The sequence below is a fragment of the Carassius carassius genome, chromosome 28 (assembly GCF_963082965.1).
Source record: "Carassius carassius chromosome 28, fCarCar2.1, whole genome shotgun sequence".
In the NCBI taxonomy this organism is placed as follows: Eukaryota; Metazoa; Chordata; class Actinopteri; order Cypriniformes; family Cyprinidae; genus Carassius; species Carassius carassius.
The window spans coordinates 8635290-8652620 of NC_081782.1; the positions used below are offsets into that span (position 1 = coordinate 8635290).

The 17331-nt window shown below is 38.0% G+C and overlaps 1 protein-coding gene and 1 pseudogene across 1 annotated transcript; both read right to left on the reverse strand.

Annotated features, from left to right (window-relative positions):
• Positions 1 to 232: 232 nt before the first annotated feature.
• LOC132108388 (olfactory receptor 1E16-like) lies at positions 233 to 1759 on the reverse strand. The gene has a single exon (XM_059515095.1). The coding sequence runs from the start codon at positions 1713 to 1715 to the stop codon at positions 765 to 767; it is 951 nt and encodes a 316-aa protein (XP_059371078.1). The 5' UTR covers positions 1716 to 1759; the 3' UTR covers positions 233 to 764.
• Positions 1720 to 15343, reverse strand: LOC132107596 (olfactory receptor 2AT4-like; annotated as a pseudogene).
• Between the last annotated feature and the right edge of the window lie 1988 nt (positions 15344 to 17331).

Below are 17331 nucleotides of genomic sequence, written 5' to 3' on the forward strand. Positions count from 1 at the left end.
TAATGTCATGGTTTGTGGGTTTGCTTGCTCATTCTGTGTGTACTGCGCTGATCTGATTGCCTATCAGCACCAGCTGCGCTGATGAGCGATCAGATCAGTCGCAGGTGTGTCTCGTTTGTTAGTCCTATATGTAGGGCTGTGTCAGTCATGTTCAGCATCAGAGTTTTACTGTTTTAATAAAAACCTGTGCCTACACTATACATACACTTAATGTGTTGCATGTATTTATATAAATGTCCCATGATAGAAGAATATATTTACAGAAGCAGTACACTTTAATTTTAGACATATTCCAAGGCAGAAACAGAAATTGCATTAGCTATTAATTTACATGTCAGTCCAACTTCCACATTTACCTTCAGCTCTCTTTTACTATTATTGTACAATATAACACTGGATAATGACTTGACTATTAAATGTTGAGTAAATGATAAAATGTGTTAGAACATTTCATGAATGAAAGATACCTTCGAATTAAATGAAGATCATAACTAAACTATACAATTGAGTGAGTTCTCTGTGTTCTATCTACAACTTATATGCAATAAATAAATAAATAAATAATATAAAAAGTGGGCAATAAAATATACTTACTAAAAATGTTTGTACACCAGGGAAAATATTCACTATTTCACAAATATGTCATTGATTCTGTGATTATGTGTAAGAAAAGCCAGAATTACAATTTATATAAATACATAAACAGGGCAAAGTGTAAACAATGGACTCCATTGTATTAAAGCAATTTCAATATTTTTAGTGCATCATATCTGCATGTTCACTTTCCTATCTCTAATTTTTTTCTTCAATGCATCTTTGATGTCTTTGGTTCTGAAGCAGTAAATCATTGGATTGACAACAGGTGGGAGAAGACTGTACCACATGATTAACATAACACGAATGCCAGGTGATATCGCTATTGTCACATCATGCACATAAACAACACATCTGGGCACATAGTACAGACAAATGATGAGAAGTTGAGGAGTGCAAGTTGAGAACGTTTTATAACGGGCCTGAACATCTGTGATTTTGAAAACAGACGTGATAATAGCGATAAATGAAAATATAATAAAAATCAAAGGGCCCAAAAGAACAAACATGGCACATGAAAATGAAAAAAACTTTTTGTGCCTTACATCTCCACAGGACAGTTTAATTATCGAATTCTGGTCACAGTAATTTTGGGTTATTACATTAGAATCACAATAGGGCTCATCAAAGGCATGATAAACAATGACTGCCAGCCATGAAATACAGATGATCCAAATCAATCCACAAGCCAATAAAATAGTCTTATTTGTAATAAGGACACAGTATCTCAGTGGGTTACACACTGCAACAAACCGATCTATGGACATTAATAGCATTAGGAAAGAGTTAATAGACCCTAAGTAGTGAACAAAAAACATCTGCACAAAGCAGCTATAAAAAGGTATCTCACTGCTATTGAAAAAGTACTTTGCAATGGCTTTAGGCAGCGTGACCGTTCCAAAAGCAAGATCAGACACTGCAAGATTACAGAAGATTAAATAGGTGGGTTTCTGAAGGCTTCTTTCATGAGCAATAAATGAAATGATAAAGATATTTCCTCCTGCTAGTGTCAAGTAGACAAAGAACAAAAGGGTTCCCACGGCTCCATAATAGTGTGGATGCAGTCCTGGAAATCCCAGCAGGTAGAATTCAGTAAAGACAGTGACATTTGTGGGAGTCATGACTCTAGAACGACTTTGGAGTTACCTGATGCAAGTTCACTGAAATATAAAAATTATTTTAAAACGCAATGACAATTACACAAGCATTTGACTGTCAATGCAAAATAAAGAACATATAAAACTTTTCATTTCTGGCACAATTGCTGCTCTTATAAAATTCTTCACAGATTATATTGATAATCACATTCACATACATTACCTCCATGGAAATTATTCTGCAATAAGCATAATATATTAAACCTGCATTATTTTAAGTTTGATGGAGAGATTCACAATCACTATTTGCATTAATCCACAAACAAATTTTTTTTTCTCCTTGTATGTCCATCTAACAATGGTATACATAGTCACCGTTTATGAAGACAAATAAGACTAGAGGGACCTCCCACAAATTGACGTGTTGTTTGGAGTTTCTGCTGTCTCATTTATTCATGATTATCTTATGAACAGTTTGGTTTTTTTGACACTAATATGCTTGAGTCCTTGCCATTACTATTGTCTCTAAACTTGATTTTGTAACCTTAATACAATGCATTGAAATATATCAATATTCAGTACCATTTTCAGTAGGCCTACCACAGGTTAAACTGCAATGTGAACATCAGGCCTAAGTTACAGTTTATTTTACTTTTGACTATAGTCAAAGTTTTAACAAGTACATTTAAGTTATTTGTTATTTCAAACGTCACACCATTTCTAACAATCAACTTGCTGTCAAGAGCTCACACTATGGCTTTGACTGTTCCAGTATGGCGGATGACTAACATATAATATTCCATAGAAACAATATCCAATAAGGCATCTATGTAAACATATCTATGGGTCAGAACCTCCCAAAACACTTCATAAATTTCACCCTGTTTATTGATGCTGTGCAAAATATTAAAACTGTTTTAAAATAAACTGCTTTAATGTTAAACATCATAACAATGGGCAATCAAAATGTGTACTGTACTTTACCACAATGTTACCAAACAAATAAACAAGACACCTGGGTAGAAAATAGCATGCAATTATGATGAGCTGAGGACTGCAGGTGGAGAAAGTCTTAATCCTTCCTTAAGTGTTTGAAATTTGCATAACTGCCACAATGATGGATCAGTGAAAGTGGCATGACATACAGCCAAGTATGGTGACCCATACTCAGAATTCTTGCTCTGCATTTAACCCATCCAAAGTGCACACACACACAGCAGTGAACACACACCCTGAGCAGTGGGCAGCCATTTATGCTGCGGTGCCCAGGGAACAGTTGGGGGTTCAGTGCCTTGCTCAAGGTCACCTAAGTCGTGGTATTGCCGGCCCGAGACTCGAACCCACAACCCTAGGGTTAGGAGTCAAACTCTCTAACCACAAGGCCACGACTTCCCCAGTAAGAAAATATAATAACAGCAAAGGAACCTACTAGTATTACAAGTGCTGGAATACTATACAGTGATCTGTTTGTGCATGTCAGTGTTGTAATGGAGACATGATCACAGGTGTATGACGTTTTCTGTACAGTAAGGGAGAGAATAAGCTCAAATGACTATCATTAAGTGTCCTTCCAAATTCAAAATCCAAAAGCCGAGGATCAAAATGAATACATTTCTGTTTGTCATGATACTGTGATATTGAAGTGGATAACAAATTGTGGAGCAGAAAATTTTAACAAACACTGCCTTAATAATGCACAAAGAACATCTGAACAAAACAACCCAAGAATGAAATGATTCCATCTTGACACCAGTACTTGCTGATAGGGCTGGCTGATAATTCGATAATGATAATCGATAAAATTACATGAGTTTGATAAATGTTGGATATAATGTTTATGTGCCAAAAGCGGAATGAAACAGCGTGACTCATTTGAATCACGCCACATGGATATATTGCCCGCACTGGGGCAAGCTCCGCAGCAGACTTCTACCCAACAGTCAAAGCGGCATTACATCACGAAAGTGCAGACTCAGAGGAAGACTGCAAGGGTTTAGGGTAAAAAATTAATTCAGTCGCACAAATTTAACAGGTTCTTCAAATATGTGTCATTCTTTGTTAATGTTTTTAAAAGATTAGTTTTCGCTAATCGTGGATTCTGAATGCATTGCCACAGATTTCACTTATGCTCCGCAGTTTTTCGTTTGATGTTTTGAACAAACCTCTCATGGGAGTGGGCTTAACAGTGGTCTAATCTGATTGGATAGTGAGCTTTTGATGGACAGGTGCTCTCTGACCGGGAAGTATAGACGTCACTCACTCAGTGGCGTGCATATTGGAAAGCTTTCGTTATCCACAGTGTGCGAAATGTTAAAAAGTCACGACTGGGGTCTAACTGGTGTGTTTTATGTTGTAGAATAAAACGTGAAAGTATCTTGAGCTTATGTGAAGCACTGACCTTATTTTATGGGATTTAACCAAACTTCCATTCAAAAAACCCATTGATTCTGGGACAATGGAACAGGAAGTGATAAAATGCTAACTCGCTTTTGGGTTTTTGCCTACAACGTGACATCATAGTTCTACAACTCTATATTCTACCAGTAACACTACTTTTGCTGGTGATAATTATTCATTATTATTATTATTATAATTAACTATAATTATCCACTTTCACTGTTTGTATTACAGTGACTGGAAGACTGGAATACATTATGGTGCCCTGTTACATTGTATAATTGTGTTCCCTTTTGGTAAGTCACTCTCAATGTCACGTCAATGACCGAAGAAATAGAGGATCATAGAGAGACCCATTTACTTTGATTGTAACTAAACGACACATAAATGCATATTAGCATGTGATGGTTGGATCCCGCTGCCGCTGGTCACAGCACAAGTGTAAATAGGCAGGAAGTGCAATGGGTGAGTGGGTTGCACATATTAGGCTGAACTATCCCCTGTTTGTGTTACAGGTGGCCATCTCCTCTGTGCACTTCAGCACACAAGAAATAGCTTTGTTCCGTAAAAGAGCATTCACGGGTGGTTTGTCTTTTTAAAGAAGACATTACATCTTGGTATAGATGCTGTTCCACCAATGCATTTCTGGAAGCTGTTGTTACCTGGTGCCGTTCGTGGATGAGCCATGCTCTCATTGCAAGGAGATGACCATCTCAGAGTTGCGGACCAGGCTCTGTTACCCGAAAGGGCTGGAGTTCTGTTGCCTCTGCCTCAATCTAGTTCTTATTCTGGCAGCAATCAAGTGAGGGCATCTTCAGGCAGTAGCATGGGCTTTCTGAGGGTGACATTGATGACAAACCCTCTAGGGAACCAACCCTCGGGGGACCATCGCTCCACTTGCACTCCACAACCAGAGCTAGATCTTTCTGAAGAGGAAGATTTGGCTGCTCTGCTGCACTCTGGGATGGTAGCATTGCCTGAATCAGATCCAGAAATGATGGAAATGCTTTCCTAGGATGCTGAAGGGGTAGGACTCGTGTGGAGAGCCTCCACAGTGTCCTGAGCTCCCTTACCAACGAAGATTGGTTTCTCGGGGTGGCCCAAACGGCAAAGAGTCGTGGATCTTCAACAAAAGACAATCTTTACTAGGAAAAGTACAACAAAAAAAGAGAAGCCGGGCTTCCAAGAAAAATAGACACAAGGGTCCAAAGACTTAAACTTAAACAGACTTAGCTTGCAACAGGTAACATACGCGCAATACTGAACAATAAGGCATGGCACAAACACACTTAAATAGGACAAGATACAGGTGTGATGCATCAGGCATAATGAGTGATAGTGTTCAGGAGGAGTCTGGTGAAAGGCGCCACCTGCCGACCAGGAGGAAAATAGCAGTCCAGTCAAGGGTTTCTTACTCTTTGGCTACTCAGCTGAGAACTTTGCCCAGCAGACTGAGGCGATCCTACAAATCCTGACTCTGTCACTTAAACTTACAGTAGATTTTTTTCTGGCTTTGCTGCATGTGTTTGTAGTACAGTACATTAGTCATACTTAGAGTGAGATGATACAACTTGAAAACTTGATGAAGGAAAAAGATGTGTATGCACTTTATATAGAATATGTGATAAAGTAAAGATGTGTTGATAGAAGGATCGGAAGAAAATTGGTAAATGCGTAATTCCATATACTTCACAGACAGCAGGACACAATACAATGATACACAGTGTTAACACTTATCTAAATAATCTCTCCACTGGGATTATTTGGAAGTCTCTAGGCCAATTAAACCACAAATTGATTTAAATGTTAATAATTTAGCATCTCTTTAGGGTATATGAATTAATAGCCTATTATAATTAATTTCTGCTTAGGTGATTTCTTGCATGGTTGCATCATGGCTGCTTGCATGGCTGCTTAGGTATTTCTTGCATGGTTGCATCAGGTGGTCATGGGTCATGGATTACCTGTCAAAGCAGGCCATTAATGACATCTTGCTTTAACAGCATTACAGGCCTCAGTCTTTGTATCAGTTTTTGTTTTCCACTTCTCTTTGTTGATTATTATTGAGATGTATATGGTGTCTCTCTGGACCTTTACTGTTTAACTTCTAGGTGACATTCAATGAAATTAATTGTTAACATCATAAAAGCAATTATTTGTTGCTGATGAACAGTAAATAACATAGAAACAGTTGCCATAAAAAGTGTATTTTCCCCAGAGTCCTAATTTGCTACTTATTGTTCTTGGTCCCTGAAGAGGAAGGCCTCTTTCATGATCGCTGAGTGACATTTTTTTTTATCAAACATTATTTTGTTTCTACATGTCTCTGTGTCTCTAAGTGGCTCATTATCAGGTGAGGTGTGACAAACAAAGAAGTTACCCTGGAGCAAAAATGCTTTCAGTCAAAGATGATGCAAAGTTTGAAAACGCTCACCCAAAATTTTCTACATTGATCAAACCTACATTATTAGTCATTAATAGAAAATATTGACTGATATGTGTTTGATTTTCATTCACTCATGCTAAACAGATAAATCGGTATTGTTGTCGCAATATTTGCACCATAAATTTAATTCTCAGCCTTTCAGACTTAAAATAATGCATTTTAAATTACATTTCTCAAGATATCAATTATTATAAAGTGCTACTAAAACCATGCAACATACTGATAAATTATAATGTCAATGTCAATGTCAATGTCACCTTTATTTATATAGCGCTTTAAACAAAATACATTGCGTCAAAGCAACTGAACAACATTCATTAGGAAAACAGTGTCAATAATGCAAAAATGATAGTTAAAGGCAGTTCATCATTGGATTCAGTTATGTCATCTCTGTTCAGTTAAATAGTGTCTGTGCATTTATTTGCAATCAAGTCAACGATATCGCTGTAGATGAAGTGTCCCCAACTAAGCAAGCCAGAGGCGACAGCGGCAAGGAACCGAAACTCCATCGGTGACAGAATGGAGAAAAAAACCTTGGGAGAAACCAGGCTCAGTTGGGGGCCAGTTCTCCTCTGACCAGACGAAACCAGTAGTTTAATTCCAGGCTGCAGCAAAGTCAGATTGTGCAGAAGAATCATCTGTTTCCTGTGGTCTTGTCCTGGTGCTCCTCTGAGACAAGGTCTTTACAGGGGATCTGTATCTGGGGCTCTAGTTGTCCTGGTCTCCGCTGTCTTTCAGGGATGTAGAGGTCCTTTCTAGGTGCTGATCCAGCATCTGGTCTGGATACGTACTGGATCCGGGTGACTGCAGTGACCCTCTGATCTGGACACAGACTGGATCTGGTGGCCACGGTGACCTCGGAACAAGAGAGAAACAGACAAATATTAGCGTAGATGCCATTCTTCTAATGATGTAGCAAGTACATAGGTTGTTATGGGAAGTGTTTCCGGTTCCGGTTTACCTAATTAATGCAGCCTAAAAATCCTTTAACGGATTTTGATAATAAAAGCATATTAGTATGTTATGTGTATGCCAGGTTAAAGAGATGGGTCTTTAATCTAGATTTAAACTGCAAGAGTGTGTCTGCCTCCCGAACAATGTTAGGTAGGTTATTCCAGAGTTTGGGCGCCAAATAGGAAAAGGATCTGCCGCCCGCAGTTGATTTTGATATTCTAGGTATTATCAAATTGCCTGAGTTTTGAGAACGTAGCGGACGTAGAGGATTATAATGTAAAAGGAGCTCATTCAAATACTGAGGTGCTAAACCATTCAGGGCTTTATAAGTAATAAGCAATATTTTAAAATCTATGCGATGCTTGATAGGGAGCCAGAGCAGTGTTGACAGGAACGGGCTAATATGGTCATACTTCCTGGTTCTAGTAAGAACTCTTGCTGCTGCATTTTTTTCTAAGGAAAGATTGCGATCAAGTAGCACACCTAGGTTCCTAACTGATGACGAAGAATTGACAGAGCAACCATCAAGTCTTAGACAGTGTTCTAGGTTATTACAAGCAGAGTTTTTAGGTCCTATAATTAACACCTCTGTTTTTTCAGAATTTAGCAGTAAGAAATTACTCGTCATCCAGTTTTTTATATCGACTATGCAATCCATTAGTTTTTCAAATTGGTGTGTTTCACCGGGCTGCGAAGAAATATAGAGCTGAGTATCATCAGCATAACAGTGAAAGCTAACACCATGTTTCCTGATGATATCTCCCAAGGGTAACATATAAAGCGTGAAGAGTAGCGGCCCTAGTACTGAGCCTTGAGGTACTCCATACTGCACTTGTGATCGATAGGATACATCTTCATTCACTGCTACGAACTGATGGCGGTCATATAAGTACGATTTAAACCATGCTAATGCACTTCCACTGATGCCAACAAAGTATTCAAGTCTATGCAAAAGAATGTTGTGGTCAATTGTGTCAAACGCAGCACTAAGATCCAATAAAACTAATAGAGAGATACACCCACGATCAGATGATAAGAGCAGATCATTTGTAACTCTAAGAAGAGCAGTCTCAGTACTATGATACGGTCTAAATCCTGACTGGAAATCCTCACATATACCATTTTTCTCTAAGAAGGAATATAATTGTGTGGATACCACCTTTTCTAGTATCTTGGACAGAAAAGGGAGATTCGAGATTGGTCTATAATTAACTAGTTCTTTGGGGTCAAGTTGTGGTTTTTTGATGAGAGGCTTAATAACAGCCAGTTTGAAGGTTTTGGGGACATGTCCTAATGACAATGAGGAATTAATAATAGTCAGAAGAGGATCTATGACTTCTGGAAGCACCTCTTTCAGGAGCTTAGATGGTATAGGGTCTAACATACATGTTGTTGGTTTAGATGATTTAACAAGTTTATACAATTCTTCCTCTCCTATGGTAGAGAATGAGTGGAACTGTTCCTCAGGGGGTCTATAGTGCACTGTCTGATGTGATACTGTAGCTGACGGCTGAATGGTTGCAATTTTATCTCTAATAGTATCGATTTTAGAAGTAAAGTAGTTCATAAACTCATTACTGCTGTGGTGTTGGGAAATGTCAACACTTGTTGAGGCTTTATTTTTCGTTAATTTAGCCACTGTGTTGAATAAATACCTGGGGTTATGTTTGTTTTCTTTTAAAAGAGAAGAAAAGTAATCGGATCTAGCAGTTTTTAATGCTTTTCTGTAGGATATGTTACTTTCCCGCCAAGCAATACGAAATAGCTCTAGTTTTGTTTTCCTCCAGCTGCGCTCCATTTTTCGGGCTGCTCTCTTTAGGGTGCGAGTATGCTCATTATACCATGGTGTCAAACTGTTTTCCTTAACCTTCCTTAAGCGTAAAGGAGCAACTTTATTTAAAGTGCTAGAAAAGAGAGAGTCCATAGTTTCTGTTTCTGTATTCAGACTGTTACACAGCAGTCTGGAATAACTGATTCTGATTGGCTACTGTGGCATTTAGTGGTCATATCCTGTCAACAATAGACATGAGTGAAAGATCAGTGCCCTTCATTATGTTCAGGAAAACTTAAGTGTAATTTTAATTAGATATTATGCTTAATGTGGTGGTAAAGCGTGAAGTATTGTATTTTATTGGTGCAGAAATAAGTATGTGTATTGCTTAAACTGCTTATCACTTATTTAAATTAATAAAATTGGGTCATTTCTTATATAAGTAGTGAACCAACAATAAAACGTTTATTTTAAAAGTACCGAAAATCAAGATTTATACATAAAGCTCTATAAAACATGTAAGAAGTGGTCAAGTGCAAAAACCACACGTATATCAGGCACATATGGACCCTTTGTTCTATTATATTCCTGCAGTAGAACAGGAGCATGACAAATCAGTTAAACACACAGATACACACAAACAGGCCATATAAACAACAATAATTAGAAATGCCCTTTCACTGTTGGCACTGGATCCTGGTTCCTGCAAGGCAAATTATTCATGCACGCCTTTTCAAAATGTCAATAAGCTAAACGACAGTTTATGAGATTAATACTGTTTCATAATACTGTTACTGTTTCAAAATGTTACACCAGGTATTTGTAATAACTTCCTTTTGCAACCTAATGGGGATTTTAGCCATATAAATTGTATTGTATTGTATTATGTGTCCCTTGTAAACTTGTTTAGCATTTTTAATGTAAACATCCTTTATTCTTTTCTTTTTTTAAATAACCCAGAGTCACTGTAGGCTACTCTATTTGTGTTGATTTATTTATGGTAAACAGTAAGACATTATGACATTAAGATATTTTTAAAACAGTGAATTACACTTAAGGTGCGTTCCATTCGACAGGGTCCCTACACAGTGTTCACTGCTCCCTACTCCCTGAGCACGGTATATCAGTTGAAGTGGACTTCACTGACAATAACCGCTCATTTGGAACGCCCTGCAAACGTCATCAAAGAAAGTCAACGATGGGGTCCCGCAGATTATGATATAACATAAATATATAGGACTACATTAATATTTAAATTTTTATTTAGAATCACATTTAAAATATGTACACTATACAATAAAAAAGAAAAAACATTGAGTACTACAGTATATATTGAAAAACATATGTTTATTATACACTTTAATTGACTATTGCTGCTATTACTTGAATATTAACAGAATAGAAGCCCTGCTGTAACTGTCATGCAAATATGAATAGAATAAACTTTTATTTGGTTAACTGTGTATATATGTGTGTGTTTTTAATAAATGGTCATATAATTGCATAGCGGTCTCGTGGGCCTTCTTCCCGCGCACAGCCATATAGTAAACACTGAGGTAAATAAAGTAAAATAAAGAAAAATGGCAGAGCCTCATCTGCTTCTAGTCGCTTTTACATTATCATACCTTTTTACAATTCGTAATGAATATGAACGAAGTCAGCGAAGATGGCCGTTCTGACTGGTGATGACGTGCTGCATGCAATGACAGTTGGGGGATAATCGCTCTCCACTTCCTGTGAAGTGATGTATCGATGTTCCCTTATTCCCTGTGCCGTGCGCAGTGCCCTTCAAACTGAACATGTTCACTCCCTTCGGATTGGAATCTCACTTAAGATGGCGGAATACCCTGTGAAGTCCACTTCGCAGTACACTTACGGTCGAATGGAACGCACCTTTACACTTACTTAAATTTAGGGAGCTCCAAAGCAGGGGCGAAAATCTCATCTAAATGTTGGGGGGGACAATAAACATAACATTTCTCACAAGCAAGTTTTGAAGGGGACACCAATAAAACAGGCAAAATTGTATTTAAGGATATGTGTACAGAGAGGAAAGCCTTACTATTGCATGGAGACCGTTCCATTATCCTTCTTCTCAAAGTTTCTTTCTGGTTCAATGAAAAAGCTGACTAAATTGTTTTTGTAAAAAAGTTTTTGAGGTTGTTTACAAAATCAAGCCACCAAAATACAATGGAATTTGAACTTAACTTCAACTTTTATTTATTTGTATAGCACATTTAATAGCAATGTTGTTGCTTCACAGTTATAATTAAAACCTGCATATATAAAAACATTTGCCATGCCTAGCAAAATGAAAGCATACACACTCTTAGACATACACCCTCACACAACTATAGTGAGATCAGTATAGACGTGAAAGAGAGGGGAAAAACAAAAAATAATAATTTATTACGTCAATGACTGATTTGTTCAAAAAGTGTGTTTCTCAAAATTAGTGCTGTTACTGCTGTAGATTAGTTTTCAACTTTTTTCATTGGTGAAATAGAGCTAAAACAGGAAATATGGTGCCTAAAATGCACTTAATATTAACTTCTTGTTTATTCAATTTTTATAAAAATCTAAATCACATTTGTTATGCTAATAGCTGGAGAACAACTGCACTCTTAGTATGATGTTATATTAGATTGACTATATTAAATGAAGTAAACCGATAAGTGGCGGCTCGTGGATTTTAAAATAGAGGAGGCAAACTAATTGCATTGGTCTGGGGATCCCTGCCGATTGTTATTATCATATATTTGCTTATCCACTTTAAAATGCCTTTTTGGTGGCTTTTAGTCAGAAACCGTAAAGAAAATATATTCTATATCAATACTCATTATAAACACTTGGTAAATTATCAGCCCAGCCGCTCCGGGAGACGTTCAAACTAATAGCACGTAATTTATGTCTCTATGATGGTGGGTTGATATTCCAGAAGGGAGACTAGCATCCTCTATAAAGTTACTTTTCTCAGCACTCCTCAGCACTGAAAGTGAACACTCGATGCTGATTGGTTCCCCTGGCCTCCCCCTCCCCTTCCCCGTCTCTTTCACTTAGCGGTTGTAATTACATCAGCAGATTCGCCACATTCGCGATAGAAAAGCGGAGGTTTCATGTAATGGTATTACAACTGTGAAATTACAAACAAAATTATATACATTCTGAGACATGAACTGAAATGAATAGTGAATTTTATTAACATTAAATCTTCCTCATTTTCACCTCAAAATTTGGGGAAAACTTTGCCTCCCCTGCCACACCCGACAAGCCCAGGCGGTAAGGAAGTCGACCGGAAGTTGAAGTCGGCCGCGTGCCGCCATCTTGTACCAGAACTTCACTTGCGTTAGCATCCCATTGACTCCCATTCATTTTGGCGTCACTTTGACAGCGAATAACTTTACATCTGAGGCGTTTAAATACTCCATTTGTCCATTATTTATTTCTAAAGATACACGACAATGTATACTAGAAGATTTACATCTGTCAGACAGGTTGCTGACGTCATCAAGCTTAGTTTGAGTCTGCGCGTCAGAAACGGAAGTGCTAAAAATAGCTAAAAATGGGCTTCACTTGTCTCAATTGAGTTCCAATGGGGTTGCTGTGTCCATTTCTTTTACTGTCTATGGACGAGCCGCCACTGAAACCGACTAAATCATAGTGAACGCGGGAAAATCTAAATGCGCACCCGCGCTAATCTAATCTAACGTACAAGACTGTGTGTGTGTCGGTGGGGAGGTGAGATAAAAATGGGAGCAGGCAGTGGACCAAAGCAATGTGAGGCAAAGCAGGGGGAACTCGAGATGTTTAAAACTTTTTTTGCTGTTTCTCCGTTAGCATTTGTATTGTTTTACTACTTACACAATTAGTTTAACTATATATCATTATATTATTTACAATACACATATTTAAATTATATTTTAGGGGGGGACAACCCTCAGATGTGGGGGTCCGGACCTCCCCGACCCCCCGTGATTTCCGCCTATGCTCCAAAGTAATCAAAATTCACACGACCACATCAAAGTCACTATAGTCTTTGACCATATACAGTTAACATGTTTTATTGTATTAATATGACATAACTATGCTGCCTCATTGTTACTGCAATTCAATAACCTCTCAGAAATGGCCAAAGTCATCACTGATCATTCTAACAAGATGCTGAATTAACACAGGCTTGGACACATCTAAACATCTGATGTTTGTAAATAAAAAATAATTGTGAACAAAGCACACATAAAAAAGGTCACTATATCAAAGGACATTCTATAGATTGCCGCAGTGTATTGAATTTGAATTAAAAGGCTTCGAAAACATATAATTCTTGAGTCTGTTTTTTGGTACTTTTAATTTGTGATGATATCCATATGTCATATGGACTGCAGGTAGAGAAAGACTTCAGCCTTCCTTGACTGCTCGATATCTGCAAAACTGCCACAATGATGGCACAGTAAGAGAAAACTATGAAGGCCAGGGGACCGAGCAACACAACCATAGCAAATGCAAAGGTTGGAACTTTGTACAGTGCCCTGTAAGTGCATGCAAGTGATGTGATAGAAATGTGGTCACAGTAACAGTGTATAATTGTGTTTCCTGAACAGTAAGGCAGAGGGTAAGCCCTTATTGCCATCATTAAAGGGCACGTGTTTTTGTTAGCACCCATGCAGCCAGACAAAGACAGAAAATGTTCAACTTTATGACTATATTAGGATACCTTAGGGGATTACATATGGCTATGTACCTATCAAAGGCCATTATTGCCAGGATAACAGAACTGACTGAACCAAAATAGTGCACAAAATACATCTGAATGAAGCAACCAGTGAATGAAATACTACCATCTTGGAACCAGTATCTAGCAATAATCTTTGGTAAGGTAGTGGTGCTGAATAATAAGTCACTTACAACCAGGTTTAATATGATATAGTTTTTTTCTAGAGTAAAAAGTGCTATAAATATTCCGTTCCCCACTAAGATACACACATACACTGTTAAAAATGTATTGTATTTTTACAGGAAACTCCTGGCAACTAATTGCCGTGGATTTACAGCAAGTAATATACAAGAAATATACTGTTGATTTAATACAATAAAATTCTGTGTTTATACAGCAGTGTTGCTGTGATTACAGTAGCATTAATACAATAAAATGTTGTATTTTGTATTGTTGTCGTACAATCCTCAACAGTGGTGACAATCCCGAAAAACAAAATTGCAGCAATGCATGCTGGGAGCCATGAACATGTTTTGTATGCTGGCATAAAACATGTCACCATTGTTGTGTTTCATATGCCAAATGTTGATGTCTGTGAGTGTATAAATAACCTAAAACATGTTTTAAACAAAAAAGTTAGCAAAGACAATATTTATACACTGTTAAACATCAGTGTACGAACCACAACAGTGTTTCAAATTATTTATTTTTATATCAATTGGGTCACTTAAACCATTTTAGTGCAGTCAGTTGGTTGCTATTAAAACAGACTTGTTGATCTGCTTTATATTTGCAGAAATGTATTCTGAAAACAATTGTAACTGCTGCATAATAAAGTATTGCAGCAAAAGTTGAGGGTCAAGAGCACAACTGAAGCAAACCCTGATCTCTATGATGGTGATCTCAAAAAAACATTTTCAATAAGACATCAACATCTTAACCTCTGTGAATTCTCAATAAGAACTTCTGTAGATGCATGACAGAAATAAAATCATTCTGGTTAGTATTACTATAAGTGAAGCTGGTAATGCTGTTTGTGGAGTTGTTGAGAGATTTAAAGTCTTGTATCTTCAGTTCAAGACTGTGCCTGAAGAAAGTTGTAGTTTGTTCTTATTTCTCTTTCTTTCTTGCTTGTTCACAGCAGGTGTTTGAATGACTGAGAGAATGTTGCAGGAACATTTTACTAACCTTAAAATAACATTATACTAATATGGACACTGGACCTTTTAATGTATTGTAAAATTACATCAATTGCTAACAGTGTAGGCAAAAAGCAGCAGAGCAGCCACTGCACCATAGTATTCTGGCGGAAGCCCAGGAAAACCAACAATAAAAAAGTCCTTAACAAAGCTGATGTTTCCTGATGACATGATGATCTGATGGCTAAATGAAAAAGATTTTACAATATTACATTAATTTTACAACATTTGGATCACAGAATCATAACAGGATTTGATCTTTTTCTCTTGCATTTCTTATAGGCTACTAACTAAAGGGATGAACTAACTCACCCATTTTGTACTGCTTTTAATACATTGAAACTGAATGTTATTTTAATGACCAAAATATTAATTGTGAAGTATAACATTTCTGCACAATTTCTGTATAACTAAAAAGTATATATATATTGTTTGTTTTTGTTTATGAGCTTGGCAACACATTTGATTTTAATTATACAAATGTATGTTTTCTTTACACCAATCCCTCGAAAAGTACAGATTGTCTTGAAGTAAATGTACAGGTTTACTTGACCACATATTCTACATAAAGTATGAACAAGGTAAATTAGTTTCTTTCATTATCCTGTTTTCAGATGATGATGATGATGATGACAAAACAACCTCATGTTTCTCAGATGCAAATTGGAATTATATTTGGTTGGTGAAATGGAGCAAAAACTGTAAATTTAGTGTCTAAAACAATTAAATTCTTGTTTATTTAACTGCTGTGTTAAATGAATATTACATTTGTAATCAAGCAGTTTTTTTGTTGGAAAAAACTTCAGTCTTCGCGTGAGACTGATTAACTATATGAAATTATATAAATATACACATTTCTACTATTGGCTCTCATGAGTCATGGATGTTAGCAAGACAAATGAACTATAATTGCCTTTTATCTTTTGGTTAATTAGCGGAAAGTTTGAGGCACAGGTAGCTTAGTCTGTTGTTCATCACCACTCCACACCAAGACAAACACAACTGGAAAGGGAGGGAGTGCTTTACTTCTGCGGCTCTATGCCTGTCTTTGATGTGCATGTGCCGATCAATGTGTGCTACACTGCTGTACTGTGCTGTGCCTGCGCAGAAGGGAGAAACGCATCGGAACTAGACAGTCTCAACAATTCCCGACTTGACCTGATGTTTTGATTTTTAGTTTAGTTTGACAACAAAATCTGTGTGCAAACAGAAACACACACGCACATATACATACGTATAATCATTTATAAAACAAAACAAAAAAATAAACAAAAGGGCACTTTCTCTCGTGGAAGAAAAAAGGGCAGGTACTCAAGCCTCCTTTGATGTCTATGCCTGACAAAGACTTACAGATCAGAATTTAACATAGACTGGATCCTTGCTTTGTGTTGGTTTTCAATTATGCTTCTGCATTGTTGTCCCTGTCGACTTTCATGGGGACTTGGTGCAAAAAGGAGCCAGGCGGGCTCCAGGCTGCAGCCATGAAGGCGACCCATGGTGGAGCCGACGGAGGTACAGTAGGAGCAGTGGTTGAGGAAGGACTGACAACTCCAGGGGGGCATCCGGCAGGCAGCGGAGCAAGTAGTGGTGGAGCCCGAGGTGGAGACAGAGAGCCGTCGAGCCAAGGAGGAGCAGACAGCTCTGGTGACCGAGGTGGAGACTGGGATCCGGAGGGCCGCTGTGGAGCAGGAGAGATGAGGGAGCCCAGTGGAGCTGGTGGACTGACGGGCCACGGTGGAGATAAGGGAGCTAGAAGTCATGGTGGTGCCACTGGGTCGACGGACCTCCATTGTCATAACAGGACAGACTGGTAATTCAAGACAGGCTGACAGTTAAGGACAGACAGGGAGTTCAATAATTGTTTTTTATGGCCGTAACAGGACAGGCAGATGATGACGGAAGACAGAACCAAGTCCTTTTCCAAGTCCAGCCTCAGCTCACCCTCATTGGTACTATAGTGCTTCCCTTCACGCATTCAGGCTCCACTGTGATACTTTGAGCAGCAGACTTCATTGCCGGCTCATGCACCTGATCATACGTCACTTGATCAACAGCTCTGTCACTCCTTTCAGCGATGACTCGTCAGTCACAGCAGTTGCTGGCTCTCCGTCTGTGCTGGGTTCTGGCTGTAGCTCCACACATTGGGGTTTGGCTGGGTT

Coding starts and splice junctions, on each gene's coding strand:
- LOC132108388 (XM_059515095.1), bottom strand. CDS start 1,715: ATGACTCCCACAAATGTCACTGTCTTTACTGAATTCTACCTGCTGGGA.